Source organism: Monodelphis domestica, chromosome 8 (assembly GCF_027887165.1).
Source record: "Monodelphis domestica isolate mMonDom1 chromosome 8, mMonDom1.pri, whole genome shotgun sequence".
In the NCBI taxonomy this organism is placed as follows: Eukaryota; Metazoa; Chordata; class Mammalia; order Didelphimorphia; family Didelphidae; genus Monodelphis; species Monodelphis domestica.
The window spans coordinates 34,989,530-35,015,668 of record NC_077234.1 but is presented as its reverse complement, the minus strand read 5'-3'; the positions used below and the strand labels follow the sequence as shown (position 1 = coordinate 35,015,668).

The 26,139-nt window shown below is 38.9% G+C and overlaps 1 protein-coding gene across 3 annotated transcripts in view; it reads left to right on the top strand.

Moving 5' to 3' along the window:
* SPATA16 (spermatogenesis associated 16) overlaps positions 1-26,139 on the top strand; it is a 322,779-nt gene that overhangs the window by 269,552 nt on the left and 27,088 nt on the right. For 2 of the 3 annotated variants that reach the window (XM_001365003.4, XM_007501945.3), the window contains 4 exons: positions 4,044-4,190; positions 5,987-6,099; positions 20,163-20,327; positions 25,892-25,975. In XM_001365003.4, the coding sequence (XP_001365040.1) occupies positions 4,044-4,190; positions 5,987-6,099; positions 20,163-20,327; positions 25,892-25,975 (509 nt within the window). Of the gene's footprint in view, positions 1-4,043; positions 4,191-5,986; positions 6,100-20,157; positions 20,328-25,891; positions 25,976-26,139 lie in introns of those variants that run through there. The other variant, XM_007501947.3, reaches the window with a different exon arrangement.

Here is a 26,139-nt window from a genome sequence, read left to right as displayed (position 1 = left end):
TCTCAGAGGGCAAGGATCCTCACACCTGGGTGCAGTTGGGTGCCTCAGTGGATGGAGAGTCAGGCACATAGATGGGAGGTCCTGGGTTCAAATCTGGCCTCAGACACTTCCTAGCTGGGTGACCCTGGGCAAGTCACTTAACCCCATTACCTATCCCTTTCCACTCTTCTGCCTTGGAACCAATACACAGTATTGATTCTAAGACTGAAGGTAAGAATTAAAAAAAAAATAAAAGAATCATCTCACCTCAGTATTGTATCCCCAGTGCTTGGCACATAACAGGGGCTTAATAAATTCTTGTTGATTGATTGATCTCAGGTGTGCCATCTGGGTCCAAACAAAGTAAGACTATATTTCACATTCCAGCCCTTCAGGTATGAGAGGCACTGAGGTGGCTGAGTGGATAGAGCACAGAACTTGGAACCAAAAACACTTAAGTCCTCCCTTCGACACCTAAGAACTCTGTGATGCTGAGGAGGTCACTTACCTTACCTGCCTCACCGATAAAATGGGGAAAAAATGGCACCTAGTTCCCAGAATTGTTGTGAGGATCATATGAAAAGCATGAAAAGTGCATCTTGAACCTAATAGTAAGGAACTGTAGGTTTAGAGAAAGGAAAAGAGATTTGGCCACAGATTGGATGTGAAGGTGATAAAGAGTGAGGAGTGAAGGAGTAAAAAGACCATAAGTAGAGCAATTGGAAGAAGATTAGATTTGAGAGAAAGGATCAAAAATTCTGTCTGACTTGCAATGGCTCTTGAAAATCCAAGTGGAGATTTCCAGGAGACAGTGGGTAATGAAGGCCTGGGGCTTACGGAGAGATAAAGGTTAGAAAGACAAACAGAGAGACAGATAGATATAGACAGACAAATGGATAGACAGATGGGATGGATGGACAGATGGGATGGATGGATGGATGGATGGATGGATGGATGGATGGATGGATGGATGGACAGGTAAGCAAGTGGGCTGATAATTGATAGAGATTGACCATTTATTAAGTCCTTAGTATTACCAGGCACTGTCATCTGAATATAATTGATAATTGAAGCCATAGAAGGTGAGAAAGTCAGAGAGAAGAACAGACAGACTATATGTGTGAATGTATCAGTATGTACATATATGGTACTTACAAGTATATTGTATTATCTCCCATGATGAAATTTATGTTTCTTAAACACAGAAACTTCCATTTTTGCATCCCAGAGCCCATCAAACTGTGAAGTACATAATGGGTGTTTATTGATTTAAAAGCTTATTGATATTAATTCCCTCAAACATCTGCAGCCATTCCCAAAAGAAATCACCACGTGTCTGAATGCCCTAATTCCTATCATCACGACCACTGGTTCATACCACCCAGGTAGAACACATGCCTGAGTTACGTCTCTGCTTCCTCTGATACCCAGGAGTCCTATAAATATCAGGACTAGGAACTTGGGATTGACAAAGTGTGGTAGAATGACTGTGCCTGATTTGAGATTGCTAGGGTGCAGGAATACAGGAGAATGATTTTTTTGCAAATTTAGTTGTTATAATTATTATATCCTGTAACCTATAATTATTATATCCTGCAAATTTAGTTATTATAATTATTATATCCTATAACCTATAATTATAATAGCCTATAACCTATAGAAAGGGACCCAAGGAGTTAACGATTTATGACCCTAAAATGTGGAAACAATTAGTCATCCTCATTATCATAATAGCTAACATTTATATAGTACCTACTATGTGCCAAGCATTGAGCTAAGCACTTTTTTAACAAATGTCATCTCATTTACACCTTGTGACATAGGTACTATTATTATTCTCATTTTATAGCCAAGGAAACTGAGGCAGACAGAGGTTATGTGACTTGCCCAAAGTCACAAAGTTAGTAACTGTCTGAAATCAGATTTGAGCTCACGTCTTCTTGACTCTAAACCTTGCACTCTACTTACGATACCAACAGCTATCTCTGGATGACCAGAGCTATTTTCAACTCACCATGTCTAAAACTGAATTCATCCTTCCCCATAAACCTTCCCTTCTTCTTAACTTCACAAGTACTTCCATTCTTCTATTATCTTATGTTCATAATCTAACCATTATGCTAGATTCCTCATTATCCTTCATCCCCATGTCCAATCAGTTGCCAAATATCTCATTTCTCTCCTCAAACTCCTTCTGTCCATTCACAACTACCACCTTAGTTTTAGAGTTCATCATCCCTGCCTAGATTATTATAACAACCTCCTAATTGTCTTCTGAGCCGCAAGTTCCCCACACTCTGGTATATGCAACATTTTGCTACCAAACAAATTTTACTTCAGACAATGTCACTTCCTACTAAACCAACACCAGTGCCTTGAAAATAAAAGATTAACTTCACTGTTTAGATTTGAAATCCCTACTGCATCTGATCCCAGCCCATCTTTCCAGCTTCACTGCATTCTGGAAAAAAGTGGTCTTCCCTCTGTGTTCATCTCTGGTCATGCCAGATGTCAAGAATACTCCCAAAATGCTTCTCTTCTCTTTGAGATGCCACTCAGGTACTGTGGTCCTTCCTCATTCCCTCCAAGTGCTAGCACCCTTTTTCCCAAACTACCTTGTATTTAAGTGCTTTGATATATTTGTTTTTATTCACCTCCTATTTATAACATATATCATTTAGATGTATTCACCATCTTCTCTGCTTGAATGTAAGCTCTTTGTAAGGAGGGACTGTCTCATTCTTTTTCCTTGCATCCTCGGAACTTAGCACAGTGCCTGGGACATACTAGGCACTTAATTTGTATTTATTGTTGGACTTGTTGATTAAAGAATCAAGAAGCTCTAGCTCGCCAATTCTGCCAACAAAAAAATCTAGACCTGAGTTATCTCAAGATACAGATGAAAGCAGGATGTTTTTGGAACACTCAAAAATTTGGATTGGTAAAGCAACAACAAGAATCTTGAGGGTTGGGCTCTCATTTATATACTCTTCAAACCCATTCACTGTGTGATCTTGGGCAAAACATGTAAACTCTCTGGGCTTTGGAGTCCAGGTCAATAAAATGGTGGTATGGGGAAAGTATGGATGAAAGTATTTTTTTAGATTCTTCCTAAATTTTCTCTTTTCTATTTTTTTTACAATGTAACTGAAATAAAGCTTTGTAGGGGAGGGAATGGTTCATTAGTTTAGAGAACCTCAGGAACATACACTTCCTGGCAACCAATGAGTTTGGAATCTATCAATGGCTACAATTCTTAAGGAATCACTCTAAAAGGTGGGCAGGTGGAGTTTCACTAGGCATAAGTGGCTCAAAGATCTGATCCCTTACATGTCCCCCAAAAATCTGACAATCACTGTCTTAGAGAGTTTGTCTAGTGCAATAAAAGGTTAAAGGACTTGACCAAGATCAAGAAACTAATGTCAGAGATAGATCTGTAACTTAGACCTTCCTTACTCAAAGGCCAGTCCTCTATCCATTATGCCATGCTGAATCCCAGGTTTAAATTATGGGCAGAAAAATAAGACTTTCATTAAATAAGTCAAGCACAATATGTTAATTCTTCATAATCTTATCAATTTGCACTATGACATGGGGTTTATAGCTGAAGTTCTTAACAATAGCCTCTCATGGGCCCTTTTCTTAGAATATTTTTTAATCTATAAAATAGAATATATTGGCCTCAGACACTTCCCAGCTGTGTGACCCTGGGCAAGTCACTTGACCCCCATTGCCTAGCCCTTACCACTCTTCTGCCTTGGAGCCAATACACAGTATTGACTCCAAGACGGAAGGTAAGAGTTTAAAAAAAAAATAGAATATATAGTATTGCAAAGAAAACAATGACATTGAAATACAGTTATCAATATATTTATAAAGACAAATTCAGAGTCCCAGGTTTCTAGTATAAACTTCTAGTTTATGGCATTAAATTATAGTATTAAATTACTCTAAGTATTAGAAATTTATTGAAATTTTTTATACTAGCAAATCTCAATATACTATTGAAATATTGCTATGGACAGCTTCCATTTAACATTTTAATATTTATAAAATTTATATAGACCTTCAAGGACTTCACGTGTTGCCTCAGACAGTTGACTGGTCATCATTCCCTCCCCAACAATATTTATTAACACTTGGGTTCAAAAACAAAGAAGATGGAAAATTTTTGGAAAAAATGTCAAGTAGGAAGCTACCCACATTTACAGGTAAATCAATTAGCATTTGGATTTTCATCTAATATTGTTCTCACATATTCTTGGTTGTCTATTCTATTGATTGATATCAATGAGAGTTTAATTCCAAATCAGCTTTCTCCTGTCATCCAATATGGCCCTAGACTTCCATTCCCTCTTCTAACCCTCCACTGTGTCTCAATACATGACATTGTAGGAATTCGTGGCAATATCAATACATAGTTAAAAAGAGTATAATATACTTGGTAGAGAGCTAGACTTTTTAAGTCAAGAAAACCCAAGTTCAAATCCCAGGCCTGAGATGACCTGTAACTAAAGAGTCCTTTGGCAGGTCACAACCTCTTTGGACCTCACTTTCATCATCTGCAAGATGGAGATCAAAATAGTACTGATCTTACAGGGATTTTGTGAGTAAGTAAGAAGATGGATAAACCTGCATTTTGTACACCTTAAAGCCCTATATATGTCTGCCTTGATTATAGATTTGGAGTTAGAAGGGATTGGGACATCTCTCTCAGAACAACAATGATTAATATTCTAAGTTGATGCTTTGAAATAATTTAAAGGGAAGGATCTCATAGACCCCAGATAATAATAAATTCTTGTTGTCCAGTCATGTCCAATTCTTTATGTTCCCATAAACCAAAGCTGTCTATGGGATTTTCTTGACAAACATACTGGAGTGGTTTGATATTTCCTTCTCCACTGGCTCCATTGGATCCTTTTGTCAGACAGCCAGAGGTTAAGTGACTGCCCAGGGTCACACAGCTAGGAAGTATCTGAGGCTGGATTTGAATTTGGGTTCTTGACTTCAAGTCCAGTGCTCAATCCACTGAACTATAAGCTGTCTCATTATTAATAACTGCTACTATTATATAGCACTCTATTTTTGCCAAGCACTTCACAAATATCTCAATTTATCCTCCCAACAACCTTAGGAAGTAGGTAGTATTAACATCCTTGTTTTACAGATGAGGAAACTAAAGCATACAGAGGGTAATTCGCATGCCCAAGGTCACACACTTAACAGTGTCTGAGGCATAATTTGAATTCTGATCTTCCTAACTCCAAGTCTGAAGCTCTATCCACTGCACCACCTGGCTGCTAATGGACTCCAACATTTAGAGGAAGAATTTGGCCTTTTATCCCTCCTTTACTTTTGGAATTTGGGACTAGAAGGAGACTAAGAGACCACTGAGTTCAAATCCCTTATTTTACAGATGAGGAAACTGAGGCCAATCAGGGTGAAGTATCTTGCCCATGGTTCCACAGGTTGTAAAAGGCAAGGTCCAGGGAATCTAAACCAGGTCCCTTGGCTCCAAAGTTTTCTTGCTCTAGTAGCCCAAGTCTATGACTTACTGGTTTTTGAATCCCAAAGGGCATAAGTGAACAAGAAAATATGGATGGACCTTGGAAGTCATTGATTGGTATCTACCCATTTGAACGAAGCTTAGAAAGAACAAGACACATTTATAATAACCTTTTCCCAAAACCCATTAATTGCCAATTCCCCACTGAGATGGTACCTGCTAACTGTCTGTTAGATCTTTCAGTCATGGCGGGTATGGGGTAGGGAAGGGCCCAAATGCATAAATGGCAGTTCTCCAAAGGACAACATCTCCTTTAGCTCTCTCCTCATCACTCTCTCACTGCCACGCACAGGGGGCAGAAATGCGACTGGTTTGGCTAGTAAAGATTTCATATCTATTAATATTAAGGTATTTTTTATAGCCTGGTAAAAGGAAAGAGAGTACTTTGAAATTGAAGGAATAGAAAACAGCATAAAAGTTTATTGTTACAATTTTTAGAGCACAAAACCCCCTTCAGCCCATTGACCAGGGAAGACGCAGCGAGACACATGGAAACCATGGGCAAGAGGATCCTGCCAATACTGGATGTCATCCGAAGCACTAAATTAAATGTAGGTATATGAGTGGGTTTTCTCATAGTCCAAATGCAAAAGAATACAAAGCCCCTAGATAGAAGAAAGATGTATGGTGTGTTACGAGAGTGGATTTCAGAAGCCTTTCTCCACAAATCCCATTTATTAAACAAAGCCGGTTTTAGCTAATGATTTTATTTATTTTACATTTTAAAAGATTACAACTGCTATGCTTCAAAGTCTCTAACATTTATTACATTAGCTGAAAGCTTAGGGAGCCCTTCCTTTCGTGCTTTCCTCCAATCTAATCCCAGATTGCCATGAATTTCTCATTTCAAACCAATAACAAAATTTTAGCAAGCACAATATTTTCACTGTTTCATTTATCGGTCTATTACAACCTAACCATCTCGTTACCTGCATGGGGAATTAGATGGCTTCTCAGGCCAATGCCTCCATACTGCCCTGATGGATTGGAGGCCACTTTTAAAACCTGGCAATTTATCTTTATATATCCTGAAAGTAAATTATCTAATCCAGCTTTGTGATCAAGGGAAATAGATGCTGGGTTTCTTTTATTTTTTTAAGCAACCCTAAAACACAAAGAGAGTCAGCATACTGTAATGCATAGTGAAGAAGACCTGGGTGTGAATTCTCCCTTGGTCATTTGATAACTGTGTGACCTTTGAAAGATCACATCACTTCTCCGTAAAAGGATGAGGTCAGTCCTAATCACCTGTAAAATCCCTTTCACCTCTAAATCTATGATTTTATGAGAATAATCTGGATTATTTAGCAGTTTTCAAATCATTGCACTGAGAGGACATCAAAGAAGTATCTCATTCATACATCCTAAAACCTACCGATTTCCCCTCTTTCAAGAATCTGATGGATGAACGAGTCAGAATTTCTTTCTTGGGACTGTTGTATTTAGCCCCAAATTTGATGTTCTTGCCTTGTGAGGGAACTGTCACCTTGCTTCTTTTCTGTCTTTCAAAGTTCTCTTTACAAATTTCCTTCACCAAAAGTTCTTATCACCCAGTCACCAGTCCTGTTACTTCTCAGATGTTGAGTACCCTGTGAGTTACCAGGTCCAGATTCTGACAGCCTGCCTAATAGTGCTTAGCAGTAGAGGTCTGAGAACAGAGGACCACCTCCAAGCCACAGTGAAGCATCAGAATGGAACTTTGGGAGTCACCCAAAACTTATCTTCTGAATCAGATTTCACATTTCTTCTTCTGAATGACATCTTCATGGTTTTGAAAAGGTCCCAAGCCCTCTAGTCTTTTCATTTTAAGTTAAATAACTCAAGGACAGCATACATTAAAAACAGAGTCCTCCCACCCACTATATCTAGTTCTGCTCCATTATCTAGTCTCATGAATTTTCCAAGCCCTCAGCATTGTCTCAGAGTTACTCCTATAGAAACACTATCTTGGGCACAACCAAACTATCCTTCTTACTTTTCCTCCATTTCTCATCTCTACACCTGTGTACAGGCTGATCCTCATTCCTGAAATGGTCTTTATCTTTACCTCTGCCTTTTCAATTTCCTTTTTTCACTAAAGATTCAATCTTAGGACCACTTTCTTTCCTGATCCTGTGGCTTCCCCCTCCTTATATTAATTTTGTTCATATTACAATTATAGCTCAATGAGGGTATATTGTAGCCCATCCCACAGAATAGGAAATCGTTGTGCCTCCAGCACATTTTATAAAGTAAACTGAGGCAAATGGTGGTTAAGTAACTTACTCAGGGTCACATTACATATCTGAAGATGGATTTGAACTCAAGTCTTTCTGACTCCAGGACCAATTCTCTATCCACTGTGCTACCAGGAGCCAGAAGACCTGTGACATTTTTTAAATGGTGCTGTATGTCATTGTGCAACCAATTAAGAAGCACAGATATAATGGAACTGACATGGTCTTTAGTTTAGCCTCAATACCCAAGTCCTCGGTGGATTGATCCTCAGTCATGCTTTGCTGACCCAACGTAAAATTCCATCATCCCCTTCTGTGAAAAACTATTCCTGGAAGATTCCTCAGGATCACAAATTCAGAGGTGAAAGGAACCACAAGGGTCATGTAGTATAACTCTCTCATTTTACAAATGAGGAAATTGAGGCCAATGGAGATTGTGACTTGCCAAAGGTCACATGGCTAGGAAGATAGTTGATCCTTGAACCTTTAACTCTAGAGCCCATGCTCCTTCCATCATCTGAAGAGTTTCCCAGAGTTGTCCATCCTTTAAGCAGATCTGGGATATCTTGAATACTGATGTTTCCTCCACCAATGAATCTTAGAACCCTTACCTGGAGCCTTCTCATCCTATTGGATTCTTGGTCATGTCACCGCTACTGAATGGAGACCTTCCACCCAATGTCTTTCTAGATATCCTGGGCTCCAAGGCAGTTCATAGGCAGTACCTCTTCTTCTAATTACCTAAACTAACCTGCATCCTTTTCCAGTCAATCATTTCCATTTATATTGCTTACTTTCCTTGTTGTGGTGAGATAACTATTGGGAATGTGCTGAATCCTACTGGTGCCCACCATGAGTTAACATAAAATAAAATGCTTTGTAACATAGAGAAAGATTAATTATTAATACTGGTAGTAGTAGTAGTAGTAGTAGTAGTAGTAGTAGTAGTAGTAGTAGTAGTAGTAGTAATCTTTCTACTGCCCTCTGGTTTACTTCTCACATTGATTCTTTATCACCTTCCAGGATTCATACTCACACAGTATCACCAAGAGAATATTTCAGCTTGAAAAATTCGATTTTTCACCAGGGCATAGCTTGAAACTGTTACATAATTTACCCAATGGAGTTAAGCCATCCCTCATCTTCCCCTTGTCCATCTTCAGTACCTATCCAAGAAATATGTACTCATTGGACTAGCCATCCATCTTTGTGTCAAATTTTGAAGAATAAGCATTATTTATCTGTTCAGTTTTTCCTGTATAGAGAGTTAGACCAGTTTAGTTTGAATTATCACAGGTCTCTTTGTGGAAGCCCAGCAGTGTTCTGGGACTTGATGTCATGGGCAACCATGAATACCTGGAGAACCACAATTATTCACATACTGAATCCCTCTTCTACTAAAATGTTAGGTAGGACATATTACACGACAGTGGCAAATGCCTCTGGTGAACATACATCTTTCTTTTAAATCTTGTTTGACATGAATAATCAGAAAGTCACTGAAGAGTTGTCAACCGTGCTTACATTCATTGAGGAATTTCGTATCATCTCAATATGTGTTTGACAACATATATGTTTAGAACACATATGAGCAATATATCTTAGAGTAGACAGTATTTTTAGCCTGAGTCAAATGTTTTTTTAAATCAATAAATAATGGATGCAGTAAAATTTTGTGTCTTTCAACTAATTACATGACTATAAAATATTACTTGTAAAAGTCTATCTCTTCCTTTCATTTCACTAGCAATGTCCTTATTATGTATTTAGATCATTCCTTTTTCCCCTAAATATGGGTCTCTCCATCTCACTGAGGCTAAAAGTTCAAAGGCTACTTGTGGACTCATTTCCACTCCAATCATCATGAGAGGTTTAACTACTTCATTTCCTCCCTGGGCCAATTCACCTCTTCTTAGAAATCTGGTGGCCTCGTGTTTGTGGAGAGCTCACTGTGTTAATTAATGCTGAACCCAATCAGCTTAGCCCACTACAGCTCAGAATGCCTAAGCTCAAGAGATCCCACCAGCGTCAGCCTCTCTGGTAGCAGGAATTAGCAAGCATGCATCACCACAGTTGGCTTTTTAGATCATTCTTGGGATTTCCAGCAGAGGAAAGAATATAAATGAAGCCTGGGCTCCTTTTGGACGAACGTGACCATTTGTGTCTTCTCCCCAAAGGCTAGGACAATCTCTTGTAACTAGTCAGTGCTTAATAAATATTTATCGGATTGAAGTAAATTGTTACAAAGATGAAGGAGTAGATATTGTTAGGTGACCTATGATTTTTCAATCTTTTGATATCCTTTCCTCCCTTGGACATCACAGTCTAGGAACTGATGCTTTTAAGAATAGGTTCTTAGGGAGGGAACTATTCATGCTCTTCCATGTAGACTTTCAGCATATTCTTTGTGTCATGAAAGAGGACTGAAAAAAAAAATAGATTTCTTTGTATCTTTGTTTCATTACCAAGTGACAAGGAATGATCAATCGAGTATGACCAAACTAGGAATATCATCTCTTCCATACATTCTCTAGTCCATAAGAAGAATGGAATCAGTTGGGGGAGAAGGGGTGCCCAGTAGTATCATTTCACGCTCTCCATTTCATTTTTGGAACACTGTATATTTCTTCTTTGGAATCACAAAAAGTTATGCTCTCACAAGATGTACTTTCCTGGGAACTGGCTTGAGGAATGCATGGTTAAGGGAAAACATTTCTAAATTCTTGTTCTTAACCTGAGCAATACCTCTTAATCACATGAGTGCCTTAAAAAAATTATATAATTCTCTCCCCCTAAAGTAAGATATTTTGTCTTTTCCAGTGGTAGGAATTGATTTGCTCAGATCGGTTTACACTAATAGATATAAACTCCCCTTTTACACCAGTGTTATGTGCTTTCAACATAGTCTTTCAGGATTATGAGCCAATTTATTGCCAGAGAATAGATCTAAACCAAATGGGCCAATAAGCATTGAACCCTTAACCTCAGCCTCATTTGCAGTAGGATACAGCTGACTAAACTAACCAGTTCATACAGTTAGAGAGCCAAGTAGCTAACCAGTCAACTAAATAAATGACCAAAGCCCTCAGTTTCCTATTTATAGAGACTCTTAGACATTCTGCCATCTCGAGGGCAAGTGTTTGACTTATTTTTTCAATGTTTTTTTTCCTGAAAGATGGTTATAAATTGCTTTGAACATTTGCATTTATTTCCCAGGGCCTCTAAACCCCCCAAAATATACAGTACACTGTACACTGTACAGATTCATAAACTTTTTTTACAGAGAGCCCCATCCAGAACTTATACCTTTATTCATTTTGACGACTTCCCTTAGTGGGAATACCTAAAGAGTGTTGAAATAGAACTAATTAAAACTTGAGCATCAATCATGGGACCAGACACAAGGCAGCGCCAGGGCTCTGGTTAATACAATAACTGGCTCCAGTTATATATATTTTATAGGTATTGTTACTTTTATATTATTATGCAAATGAAGATAAACATACAACTATCTAAATGACATGACCCTCCTCATCCATGCTGTCATCACACTGAAGATCTAATCAACTTGCTAGAACTTGTCATTATAAATATTAAGTTTGTAAAATATCTCTAGCCTTTCCTTATATGAAAGAAAGTTAAGTTTGGGCTACATAAAGCCATCATCTAACAGGAAATATTTTAAATTGACTGCTCCTGCTTTCAATTTTCTTCTCTCCAATAAACCCACTCATGTCTCAGTCCTTCCTCTATCAATTATATGGGAATAGACATTATTGCAATGTGATTTCCAACAGAGGAATATAAAATATAAGTTGAGCACCGTCTTCTATCAAAGCCTGGCAAATGACTTTGGCTCCAAGAACTTTTCCAAAACAGGTCAGTCACACCCTGCCTTTCTTGGAGTCTGATGCCATCTTGGCAGAAAGGAACCATTCAAATACCACTCCAGGGTAGCAAAGGTTTAGCTGACCCTAAAAATCTGCAAGAAACAGACCTGGGCATCAACAGCACATCTACTGCCCAAAGACCAGCCCAGCGAAGTTTGGAGAGGCTCATCCTGTGTCGACTGCAGGGAGACCTTTTTTTCCCAGAAATTCTTAAAGACCTTCTACTAAGTCTTAAAGAGTCTAAGATCTTCACTGAGTTCTGTTTCTTCCACTAAAGTCTCCCTTATGACACCTCATTACAGAATAGGTGACTGAGTACCCAAAGGCTGTACCTGGCAAGTCATGCTAAGCCTCAACTATAGTTCCAGATTGACAGAGAGGTGATGAACTGAGCATATATTTTTTTGAACATGGCCTGTGAGCAAATATTTTTACTTGATTACTCATATTTGTTTTTTAAAAAAAGGAGATTTTGTTGGGGGAGTCCTTTACTAGAGGAGGGCAGGCCAGGAAAAAAATGAAGATTTTTTTTCTAATTAAAGACTAAATTTTGTGGTTTGTTATTGTTATTATTTTAATTAGAGGTCAAAAACAGTCTGTGTCTATTGTCTGTGGCCTAACCCAACAAAGTTTATCATCAGGTAACCATAAGTTAAAATTTTCAGCCAGAGTAAATCCAGATCATTTACTAAGTCAAAGAGCTGTCGTGATCTGGGACACTGAAAGGAATATCTATAGCTATGAAATAACAGTTTGTGGTACATCCATCATATCTATAATAAAGTTGTTATTCAGTCATTTCCATTGTAGCCAACTCTTTGTGATCTCATTTGGAGTTTTCTTGGCAAAGATACTAGAGTGGTTTGCTATTTACTTCTCCAGCTCATTTTACATATGAGGAAACTGAGGCAAACTGGTTTAAGTGACTTGCCCAAGGTGACATGGCTAGGAAGTGTCTGAGGCTGAATTTGAACTCATGTTTTCCTGATTCTAGACATGATACTCTGTCCACTGAGCCACCCAGCTGCCTATGATAAAGACTCCACCTGGAATAAGTTACATATTATAAAACAAGTAGGTGGAGCTCTGAAGAATACTAGACTTGGAGTACTTAAAATAGAGAATTGAGTTCAAATCTCTCAGATTTTGGGTAAGTCACTTAGCCTTTGTCTGCCTCTGTTTCCTCATCTGTAAAAATGATAACAATATCACCTGCTTCCCCCAGGTATGAGGATCAAGTGAGATAATAGCTGTAAAGTACTTTACAAATCTTAAAACACTATATAAATGCTAACTATTGTTATTATTTAAAAACATCAGTAAAATGCCATTTATGCATAGGCATTGGGGTAGGAATTGGGAATACAAAGACAAAATTGGAACAGCCCTACTCTCAAGGAGACTGCCTTCTGCTGGGTGCCCCCTACATTAGGAGCTCTGTACTCAACCTGAGGGCATTTACCATGAAAAGACAGAGAAGAAAGAGACATAAATGAAATAAAGATAGTGGTTTCTGCTCACTTGAATCCTTATAGTTTCACTGGCATAAGGCAGAGATATAAGAAGCATGGAACAGTCAAAAAGCTGCAAAATGATGCGGCACACCTCAAAGAGACGAGTCATCAGTGAAGCTGGGTTGGTTAATTATGGGAAGCTTCCTAGCAAAAGTACATTTGAGGATGCTTCTTGAAGCATGTTGAAGGATGTTTGGGGAGAGATAGGACAAAAGGCATTTTGGGTGAGGGAGCAGGATTTCATATAGTCATCTTTCTCATAACCTTTAATGCTCTTCTCTTTGGCTCAGTGGAGAGAGCTCTAACTTTGGGATCAATGGAATTGAGTTCAAATCCTCTGCCAAGACACTTACCCTCTTTGGATTCCATTTCTGCCATTTGCAAAATGAGAGTTTTGGACCAGATGGCCTCTGAGATCCCTTCCAGATGTGGATTAAGCCAATGACCTGAATCCCAGCATGCAATCAATAACCCTCCTATAGTGCCCTGCCACTCATTCTAAATCCATACTTCAAGGATCTGTGCTGGTTGGGGCATTTCTTCCATATAATATGAATCATAATCCCTGTATAATTTAGTTAATATTTCTGTGATCTAAATAACTCACAACTGGGGAAATCCAAACTTAGCTGTATGATCCTTAGGCAAGAGACACACAAAATGGACCCAGGGACTTTTCACTTGGGCATTTGTGCTCTATTGACAGTAAATCTGGGTCCTGTCTGCTCCATAGTTGAGGCATTGAGCATTAGTGGAGGGAACAAAGGTGGCCATTAGTTGGACTTGGGAGGGAACCAAGTCCAACAACAATTATCTTTTCCCTTGAAAAGTCTGTCATTCAGAGCCTTCTGTTCTTGCCTCATCTGAGCCTTCTGTTTCTACTTGCTGAGCACCAAACACCTGTCCACCAGCAGCCTCCATCGACTGTCCCTTCCTGTCTTCATTTTTGGTCCTCTTTGTTCCCTGTGCAGGCTCATGAGACGGTCTTTTCATTACTTGCATTGCTTGGAGTCCACTTCAACTTCAAATACTATATTTATTGAACCAAACATGGGAGGGTTAAAATAAAAATTTGGAAGCAAAAAAAAAAAAGATGCCATATGTGAAGCTTCCTCCACAAGCTGATGTGCCCAAAAAATGACCTAACTAACCATGGCTTTTAATACCTCGTTAATTTTACTTTTTATTTTCTCCAAGTGGAGCATGAAAACTGTTTACATGGGCACATCTAAAAGGAGCAGCAATCTGTATTTATTTTATTTTTTGGACAATTAATGTGTCGAGATGTTATATCTGCAACAAATACATTCCCAACACTTTTATTATATGATACTTTCCCAGCGCATCATCCAGTGCCACTTATTCACCAATCACTTCATTGTAACCTCTATTAAACTGCCCTGATTCTGTGCCTGAAGCCTCTGTTAAATGTGCAAATGATTTCACCTTCAGTCTCACCTGAGTGACATCTGAGCTCCCACTATGGCCCCTTTATTGCTTTCCCTCTTGCTTCTTGGTAGCCCTTTGATCTTGACTGAAGTTCAGGGACTTCTCATCAGGAGGTTCAGTCCCCTCTGGACTTATTCTTACAAGCAGTAGGGGTTTAGACTAATTCCTGTGCTCTTCATTTTTTCTTTAAATGGGCCATGTAATATTTTTTCCCCTTGACACATCATTTCATTTAGGAGAATGAAGTCAGGAGCTGTCCTCTCTCAGTAGTACCTTGGGGGCAATTTCTTTGCATGTTATACAAACCAAACTAACAAAAACTATTGCTGCTCCCTTGGCATTATTGTTATTTTCCTGGTGCTTGGGCAAGTTACGTGGAGAGATTTCATTGTAGAGAAAGCTAGAGTTCCCTCCTTCCTTTGGAAATGATGATTGCCTGAACAACTTTCTTCCCACAGACCTGGCAACATACTTTATTTTTTAAGGAATCCAAAGGAAGTCATCTTCCTTCAATGAAATGTTTCTTCTTGGTCTCAGTCATCACCGTGGACCAGAATGCCATCGAGAGAGCTTCATACTTTAGGGATAAAGGCAGGCAGGTTGCTTCAACACCTCACAGAAGAAGGCATCACAAGACTATCATTTGCAGCTCTCAGGCCCTCTGGGTTTATAAATTTCCAGAAATCAAATAAATGATGAGCTGGAAAGAAACCATTTAGGTGCTTTCTCGTTTTTCATAGATAAGACAGCATTAGTTAAGATAATCAGGGGGTCTTTTTTAGTACAATTTATCATATAGATGATAGATTAATATAAACCTAAAGGGCACAGTGGATAGAGCACTAGCCCTGGAGATATGAAGATTAAAGTTCAAATTCTGCCTCAGACACTTTTATTCTACATAACCCTGGACAAGTCACTTAATAGCTCCATGCCTCAGTTTTTTTTACCTATGAAATAGGAATGACAATAATAGCATCTACTTCCTGGACTTCTTGTTAATATAAAATGAGATATTTGTAAAATATTTTGCAAACTTTAAAATGCTACCCAATTGTGTTTCCATAGAGGGAAATTAAGGTGATATAAAAACAATAAAAATAAGTTTCTTTTAAAAAAGATAATATTAGTATTTAAAAGATTGGAGAGTTATGCCCAGAAACAGATTGGGGTCTTTGAAAGCACTAAGAGATTTCCCAAATGTTACCATCTATCTATCTATTTATCTATCCATTTATCATTCTGTGTATCTCTGTTTCTGTTTGCCCTTTTATCTGTATTCCTATCTATATATATAGTTGTGGGCAGGTGTTATAGATACAGATATACATATATCTATTTATATTTATATATATGTGTGTGTATATATATATATATATAACTATTTTCTCATCACATAGAAGAATTAAGTCTGAGGGTTCTTCCATAAGGCTTGGGGTTTGTTTTTTTTTTAAGAATTTTATGTGATTACAAAGAAAAGAAATAACATACTTGAACTTTGTCCTCCAGAGTTTTCAGTCTCTGGAATAAACTGTGATGGCTGTTGTTTACAAGAATTCTTTTGCTTTGAGCCAGAACATAAACTCAAGCATCTTATGATGTGCATTCATCACTAGGGGAAATGTTTCTTCCTCTCCTATGAAATATTAAAAACACTATTGGAGTTTTTCTTCAAGGAGGGGGATTTCTTTTCTTGTATTAGGCTAAACAAGAGTTGGGCAGATCAAGCAGAGGCATGCCCCATGTTGAAAATCTGATAAACCAAAATCTCAGCCTACACCACAGATTCATTTGACGTTTGTGAGTCCTGTTATAGGAAGTCTCGTTTCCATTCAAAGTATTCTTGATGAGTGTGAGCTCCCCAGGGCACTCTAGTGTCTGGTTTCTATTTTATTAATTATCTGACAGAAACTGGGTTGGAATTGTTTGACAGAGAGCAGAGAAACACAATATCGTGCAAACAGTTACTGCCCAAAGTTAAAGAAAAAGATAATCATTTCTGAGATGGTCCTGAAACCAAAGATTTAGAGCTAAAAGGGACCACAGGGATCATCTACTCCAATCCCAATTCTTTTGTATTTTTACATCAGAGTTCCCATCTCTCCTAGGCACCAGTGATGCCTTTCCTTTCTGAAAGAACCTTCCATTTCCACTGCATATATCTTTTATGGGCATATTTTTCTGCCTATGTCTCTTCCATTAAAATATGAGCTTTTTGAGTTAGTAACAATGGTTTTTCTTTTTTATTCCCACTGCTTAGCACAGTGCCTGGTACATAGTAAGCACTGAAAAATGCTTGTTGACTCATCAGGTTAACATTCCTAAGTTTACCCTCTTAAAGAATTCTTCCAGGGTTCAATTTGAACTTACTCTAAGCACTTGATTAATAAAGCATTAATTTTGACCTCCTTTTCCATCCCATAACTTCACAATTCTTCAACTAATTTATTTCCCTTGATCTTCTCTACCCCACCTCAACTCCATAAAGAAATGGTCATACCCTTGATCATACCATTACCCAAAAATACATCACTTCCATGTTCGTGTATTATGAAATTCCTATATCAGATCACAATCTGTTGTCATTCCACCTGTCTCTCTTCCTCGCTAACCCAAAACCTGTTCTTTGACTTTACAGGACCTCCAATCCCTCACCCCATCACGTCTTTCCTAAGCTACCCTCCTTACAGTGTCTACAACTCTCCTCCCTTCTCCATCTTGACCCTTAGGTGAACAGGTTCATTTTCATTTTCTCTAGAGTCCCTGGCCCCTTATCCTATCAAAAATCTTGCCCTGCCAAACCTTAACCTTGGATTACTCACACCATGCTCCTACTCACATCCTATTGAATGTAGACAGAGAAAAATCACCGACTTGGACCAATATAAATTTATTACATAATTTCAATTGGGCAATCATTGTGATGAGACAGTCCCTTTATATCTCTCTAACTGACTCCCTATCACATTCTCTGCAGAGATGTTTCCAGATTTTTCTTTTGCTCCTTAAACTTCTCAAGATTCCTTTCTCTCTCCACTGAGAAACTTGCTTCATATTTCATTGAAAAAATGTTGCAGCCATTTACTAAGAGCTCCCTCCGAGTCTCCCTTCCTCATGTCCTATCACTCAGATGCCTCCCACCATTTTATCCTGTTGTCCCATAAGAAGTGACCCTTCTCTTTGCCAGTGCAAACCTATGTGTACAAGTGATCCTATCCATCTCATCTCTTCCAGAAGATTGTCCCATCTGTCGTCCCCACTCTCTTTAGTCCTCAGTCTCTCCCCACCTACTAGCTGTGTCCTTCCTGCCTCTAATCCGATGTTTTGCCAACCTATCCATGTCTCCCCCAGCCTCATAAAACCCTCACTTGGTCCATAATTCTTATATCTCTTCTCTTTTTTGTAGCTTGAGAAAGCCAACTCTATTACTTCCTTTCTTCTCTCTCCTTAGCTCCTTACAGTCTAGCCTCTGCTCTCATCATTCAACTGAAATTGCTCTCTCTAAAATTACCAATGATCACTTCATTGCCAAATCTAATGGCCTTTTCTCAATCCTCTTCCTCCTTGACCACTCTGCATCCTGTGACAGCGTCAATCATCCTCTTCCCTTTTCTAGTTGTTCATGGCATTATCCTCTCGTGGTTCTCCCATTATCTGCCTGACTACTCCCTCTCCATATTCTTGGCTGGATCTTCATCCAAGTCACACTTACGAATCATTAGTGTCCCCAGGGGTTCTGTCCTGGACCCTCTTCTCTTCTCCCTATTTTACTTCATCAATTTAACTCTCATCTCTATGCAGATGATTCTCAGATCCATTTGTCCAGTTCTATCCCCCCCCTGCTAAGCTTCAGTATCACATCTCCATCTGCATATTGAACATCTTGAATTTGATTTCTCATAGACAATTTAAATTCAATGTGTCCAAAACTACTCATTCTCTTTCCCAAAACCATCCCCTCTTCCTGCGGTTGAGAGTACCACTATCTTTCCAATCACCCAGGCTTAAAACCCAGACTAAGTCTACTCAACTCCTCCCTTTCACTAACTGCTCTGCTTTCTCTCACTGACCCCAATTTCCAATCAGTTAAGCAAGTCCTATCATTACTACCTTCAAAATATCTCTTATAAGGGGTAGCTGGGTGGCTCAGTGGATGGAGAGTCAGGCCCAGAGGTGGGAGGTCCTGGGTTCAAATCTGACCTCAGACACTTCCCAGCTGTGAGACGCTGGACAAGTCACTTGACCCCCATTGCCTAGCCCTTACCACTCTTCTGCCTTGGAGCCAATACACAGTATTGATTCCAAGTCAGAAGGTAAAGGTTTTTAAACTATAGCTATCTCATAATCACCCCTTTCTCTCCTCTAACATGACCACCATATTGGTAAAAGCCCTCATCATCTCACACTAGACTAGTATAACAGCCAACTCCCTCTCTCACATCTCTCCCCATTCAAGACTATCTTTACTCAGCCATTAAAATGATCTTCCTAAAATGTAGTTCTGGCCCACGTCACCTGCTATTCTATTAACTCTAGTGGCTCCCTATTACCTCCAGGATCAAATCTAAAATCTCCTATTTGGATTTTAAAGCCTCCACAAAGTGTACCTTTCCTACATTTCCAGTCTGAATACACCTTCTTCCTCCCTTCTGCCATATGCCTTGCCGTCCAGGGCTGGTCTCCTCGCTGTTCCTTGCCCAGAGCAATCTGTCTCCAGACAGGGCATTTTCACTCTCTCTCCCACACGTCCAGAGATGCCTTCCTCCTCACCTCTGCCTCCCAGATTCCCTGGATTCCTTCTGGTCTCAGATCGAGAACCAGCTCCTACCAGAAACCTTTCCCAGTGCCCCTCCGTCTTAGTGCCTTCCCTCTAAGATTACCAGCAGTTTGTCATATATGCATCTTGTCTGTTGTCTGCATGTTGCCTCCCCCATTAGACTGTGAGCTTCTTGAGAACAGGGACTGTCTTTTGCCTTTCTTTTTATCCCCGGGGCTTACTCCAGCGCCGGACACATAGTAGGTCATTTATGGATGCTGACTAGCTAAATGAAAGTAATCCAAAGCCACCCAGGAGGCAGAGCCAGGTTTTGAACCCCTGTATTGCTGTGCTGATCCACGACGCCATGCTGCCACCAAAATAATGTCGGTCCACTGGGCCAACAAAATGAAATTCCCCAAAAGCCAGCAGATCCAGACCTTCCTGAGGAATGGGGAGTCACACCAGAGATGCAATATGCATTCCTAGAGGATTTACTTACACTGACCGGATGGCAGATTCATTTGAGTGTTTGCATGTCTATCCCATAAAACCAAGATAGAGCAGTCAGTCTATTCTCCAACTGTTCATAAACGCTTCTCCTTCCTGTGGCTCCGAAAAGACACGAAGGCAGCTTTTAAAGAGGCGATGATGAGCACCTTTCTCATCAGTGCCTTCCTCTGTGTTCCAGTAGTGTGTCAACCCATGATCAACCTTAACTCATGCCCTAGGGAGAGGTCTATTTCCATGACTTCTGTTCTAAAACCTCTGCTTTTGCCGAGAGGCTAGGGGAGCTTCCGGGCATGCTCGGGCGTGATCGAGAAGTTGCAGTACGCCAGCCTGCTCAGCCGACTACAGAGAGTCAAGGAACAATCTCAAGTGATTAACCAAGCGATGGCTGACCTGGCCACCATCCCCTATCTCCAAGACATCAGTCAGCAGGATGCTGAGTTGGTGAGGATCTCTTTCAATATTTGCTTTGGGTTTTCATGGGCCATAAGTCAAGAGAGAGTGATGGTACACTGGGAAGAAAAATGTGGTCATATATATGTAGTCCTGGAACAGTTTAGCCATTCTTGCTCAAATATTCAATAAGCCCTTTGAGAACAAGGACTATTTCACTCTTTGTCTTTATACCCCGAGTGCCTAGCACAATGAAGAGCAGCATACAGGATCATATGATCATGGATTTAGAGGTTGAAGGGATTTTCCATCCAACTTCTTAATTATTCATATGAAAGCTGAGGCTCAAAGAGGTTCATGAGATGTAGAGTGGAAAGAGACCTTAGAATCCACCACGCTAAACCCCTCATTTGACAGATGACAGAACTAAGGTCCAGACCTTCCTATGGTCACAAAGGTAGTACGTGAAAGAGACAGGATTTGAACCCAGTTCTCTCTTGACTACAAATCACTATTTCCATTTCCAAACAATGCCTCCAAAGGCAAGGAATGGCAGAGATGTTCCAGGTTAGAGAGGACTATAGTTTGCCTCAGAAGGAATAGGGAAGAATAAGATTCTAGGTCTAGAGCTGAAAAGAACATGACTGTCGAGTCTGAGCCTCTCATTTTACAGATGAAGGACTGGACCTGTGATTTCATTGGTCTGAACTCCAGAGCCATAAATCTGCCTTTAACAATTCATTTCTGCACTTTCTCTGCAGTTTATCTTCTCAAAGAATTGCCTAGAGTCCTGGGAATTAAATGCCTTGATAAGGGTCACATACCTAGTATGTGTCATGGGTGAAATTAGAATCCAGATGTCCTTGGCTTCAAGACCAATTCTTTATCCATTATACCAAATTATCCATATTCAGGGTAAATTTAATTCCAAAGATTCCAAGAGATTGTGGCATGGTAAAAATGTGAGCTGAGTATAAAGTCAAAAGAGGAGAGAAGAAACTGTGAAATGCATGAGCAAGGAAGGAAGTATGAACAAATAGGACAGCTTTGAAAGGAGCATATTTTATATACTTTTTAAAGCAAGCTAGAGTATTTCTCAAAAAAAAGTAATATATTTAGTATACAACATTTAAAGTGGACACCACTTACATTTCTTAAATCATCACATTGCTAAATTACTATGATATGTGTGTGTATAATTTACATATAGTATAATAAAATTCTTTTTAAAAGCAAACTCTATGAAATATAGATTGATTCATCATTCCATTCATAATGCTATATATGTTCTATTTTGCATGTGAAAATGCTTGACTTTTTTCATTTTTAAATTTAAAAATGTTTTAATGCATGTTTAGAAGTTCAGGAGTAAGAGATACCTTCTATAGAGGTGACTTTCATTTGGACAATACTAAATATTTATATCACATTTATCTAATAAGAGTTCTAGTAACACTCTCTGAAGACCAGGAAGACTGGATTCTAGGGTTAATTTTTTCTCTACTACCATATGCTCAAGCCCCCATGATTGTGTTCTCTACAATTTATTAGGGGATAAGTAATAGCATCCAAGCTTAATTTAACCATTTAATACCATGTGGATTTTACAAATGGATATTTGCTTCAAAGATATAGTAAGGAAAAAGTACGAATATTCACACCGAAAACAATGAGAATATAGTCCCACCAATTCTATGTCCAAAGATGACATCACTGCCAGATGAGATCTTTTCCTGAACTGCTGTTCAGCCATTTTTCAGTTGTGTCTTATTCTTTGTGATCCCATTGTGGGGGTGGAATTCTTGGCAAAAATACCAGAGTGGTTTGCCATTTCCTCCTCCTGTTCATTTTATAGATGAAAACTGAGGCAGATAGGGTAAATGACTTGCACAGGGTCTTAAGCCCCTCTTTCCCTATCAGTGTACTTTCCCTGTTGAGATTTATGCTTCTACACCAAATTCTTTGTGTTTAAATGTACATGCAGGCTTGTTTTATCCTTTTTTGTTCATTTGGATAAGAAGATCATCTGATGATTGTCCCCTCTCTTCCTTCCTCCATGTTTGTAAAACCTTCCTGCAGAGCTAAATTTTGAAAAATAGTTGTATAATTTTTTCTACATTAATATATGTCTTGTACTCTCTTTTTTTATTTCCTCCCTTAAAATTATTAGAACATCACCAATATACACCCAGATTCTCTGTTACTCTTTTATAATGACTTCAATGACCTTCAAAGACATTAAGGTCCTACAGGGACAGGGGCATAAAATTGGAAAATGATGGGGTGTCCATCAATTGGAGAATGGCTGAACAAATTGTGGTATATGATGGTGATGAAATACCATTGTGCTATAAGAATTGATGATCTGGAGGCTTTCCATATGAACTGGGAGAACCTCAGTGATGCAGAGTGAAATGAGCAGAACCAGAAGAACACTGTACACAGAAAGTAAAACATTGTAGAAAAATCCTTGCTACTAGTACCAATGCAACAAGTCAGGACATTCCTGAAGGACTTATGTAAAAGAATGCTATGCACATTGGGAGAAAGAACTATGGGAGTAGAAATTCAAAAGCAAAACATATGACATCACTTATCACAAGTATATATGGGTATATTATTAGGGGTTTTGGCTTTAAACGATCACTCTAAAGCAAAAATGAATAATATGGAAATAGGTACCAAATGACAACATTTGTACAACCCAGTAGAACTGCTTGTCAGCTCTGAGAACAGGGAGAGAAGAGGGGAGGAAAAGAAAATGAATCATGTAAACATGGGGAAATATTCTAAAAAAGATAAATTTAAAAAAATTTTAAAGAAATTCTTTCTTCCAAGATCTCCTCTCATTTAAAGTGCATGCTGCCAGGTTTTGCATAATCTTGACTATGGTTAGGTTCATTGCTACTTGAATTCTTTCCTTCTGGTTGCTAGCAATGAAATTTCATTGATGAAGAATCTCTGGATTTTGTCTCTGATGTTCCTAAAATGAATGTTTTTATGGTTTCTTTCAAAGACTTATAATTTTTGTTTTCACTTTTCCCCCTAGATCAAATGGATCTGAGTAATTTTCTTTTATGAATTCTTGAATTATAGTGTCCCAACTCTTTTTTATCATGATTTTCAAGGAATCCAATGATTTTTTAAAATTACCTTTCCTTGTCCTTTTTTATGTATTACACATTTTTGTTTTTTAATTTGTATTTTTTGTATCACATGTTTTTGAAACAGATATTTTACATTTTCCTCTATTTTTTCAACACTTTGATTTTGTTCTAATATTTCATATTATCTAGTAGAGTCATTAATTTCTGTCCTAGTTAGTCTAGTTTTTAGAAAGTTCACTTTTTTGTAAGGTTTGTCATTTTCTGCTCTAAGTTACTTGTTCTTAATGCTAATGATTATCTACAATTTACTTTGAACCATATATTACTTGTTCATAGTTGTCAATACCACTAGATTACAAGCTCCTTGAGAGCAGTAACTATGTTTTTGCCTTTCTCTGTATCCCCAGTGCTTAGTGCCTGCAACAAAGAAGGCACTTAAATGCTTATTGAAAACTTGATTTCAGAGCCTTCATTTTATTTTTTAATCACTTAATTCATTTCTCCAGAGGTAGCTGGAGTGTGCAGTGGATAGACCACTAGCCCTAGATTCAAGAAGACCTGAATTCAAATCCAGACACAGACACTTACTGCATCTCACCTGTCTTCTTATGTTTTCTCAGCTGTAAAAATGGGAATAATAATAATAGTACCTACCTTTCAGATTTATGTGAGGATCAAATGAGATAATAAACTGTTTAGTACAGCACCTGGCACATAGTAGATGCTATATAAATGTTAATTATTACTATTATTATTATTATTTCTTCCAGGTATTCATGAATGAATACCTTTCTGAAAATCCATTTTTATTTTATTCTCTGCTTAAAGTTATTGTGGGTTTACTCCCTTCTTCTAGGTTAGATCTAGGGGTATATCTGAATCTAATTCTTTACAATTGTTGATATCTTCTGTTGGTACCTTTGCCCAACCTTAGTTCCTGAATTAGGGCTTTGTGTCATGGCCAGACTCCACCCCTTACCTTCTCCTTGGGTGGAACAGGCAGCCTATCTTAGTCTCCAACTGGGTCATCTGGGTTCCTGCACTGAATTTCAGTTCTAGAATATGTACAGCTCTGGAGGGAAGAGGGCAGGGGAAGAAAATAAACCATGGAAACATGGGAAAATATTTAAAAATAAAAATTAAATAAAAAAAGAAAGAAAAAAACTCCTCATCTCCCAATGATATATAGACAGTCGCTGTCTAGTTGGCTGTCCATTTTCCCTGGTACCCAACATTCAGAAAGACCAGCCTGAGCTTCTTAATTCAAACACCATTGAGAAGGGAGCTAGCCTTACTGGGACCCTGTGTCTGTGCCTGATCATACAAAATTATTCCCTTTTTACTACATTGCTTTGCAACCACATGTGGCAGTATGTGATTAGCCTTGTTCTTGGAAAATTAGAGGAGTTTTTGTCTCCTCTGCCTTTTGGTGGAGTCTAAAAAGATGGGCATAGGGGAGAGACAGAGAGAGAGAGAGAGAGAGAGAGAGAGAGAGAGAGAGAGAGAGAGAGAGAGAGAGAGAGAGAGAGAGAGAGAGAGAGAGAGAGAGAGAGAGAGAGAGAGAGAGAGAGAGAGAGAGAGAGAGAGAGAGAGAGAGAGAGAGAGAGAGAGAGAGAGAGAGGAGGAGGAGGAGGAGGAGGAGGAGAAGGAGAAGGAGAAGGAGAAGGAGAAGGAGGAGAAGAAGGAGAAGGAGAAGGAGAAGAAGAAGAAGAAGAAGAAGAAGAAGAAGAAGAAGAAGAAGAAGAAGAAGAAGAAGAAGAAGAAGAAGAAGAAGAAGAAGAAGAAGAAGAAGAAGAAGAAGAAGAAGAAGAAGAAGAAGAAGAAGAAGAAGTTAAGAAGAAGAAGAAGAAGAGAGGGAGGAGGGAGACAGAGACAAGAGAGACAAAGGAGAGAGATAGAAAGACAGAGAGGGACATTGAGGGAAGAAAGAGACAGAAACAGAGAGAGGGACAGAGAGTAGAGACAGACAGAGACATACAGAGAGACAAAGAGACAGAGAAAATCTTGTTCTTTTGAAACAAAAAGCCAAGGAAAGAACTTAAATGAGCTCCATCCTTTGAGAGGCAATAAAAACATCTCAATTTTACTGTTTTCCTCTGGTGAGCTTTTACATGATGCCGAGAATTATGATACATTAGCCTCGGGAGAAAATACTAAAAATCATCCATGTACTGCATAGCATTCCCCGAGAGAATTTGGTACAGCCTGTCGTTCTTTACAGCCCAAATCTGTTTTTACAAAACATCCACACTTCCTGCATTAAAGCCTATATGTTGAGGACAGATATTCTGGGGGAATTTTCTCAGCGTTCAATATTTTATATCCGTAATAATAGAGCGAGGCAGCGGCTGAGGCGGAGATATAAGGTGGCTACGCTTGCCCGTCTGACGGCTGAGTAATAAAATCATCAGCGTACAAATGATTTTTTAATTAGGTTTTAATCTGTGCATTTAGAGAAGTTATTTCTGTGTGAATCCCACCCTGATCGTCTTTATCTTCCCTCCACAGCTGCAGTCGCTAATGTCAGATGCTATGGACACCCTTGAAGGAAGAAGGAACGATAAAGAACGGGTGTGGAATAAAATACAGAAGGTAAATAAAGCTTCGCAGCCGTGGGCAGCAGAAAGAATGGCCTTCCCGGAGTCAATGTCCGTTTGGGGTCCGTCACATCTGGCGAGAAGGTGGAAAGACACACCTCTGGCTGCCCTGTCCAGCCTCTGCCCATCCCGGCATGGTGCGGCTGTATTTCTTTGATG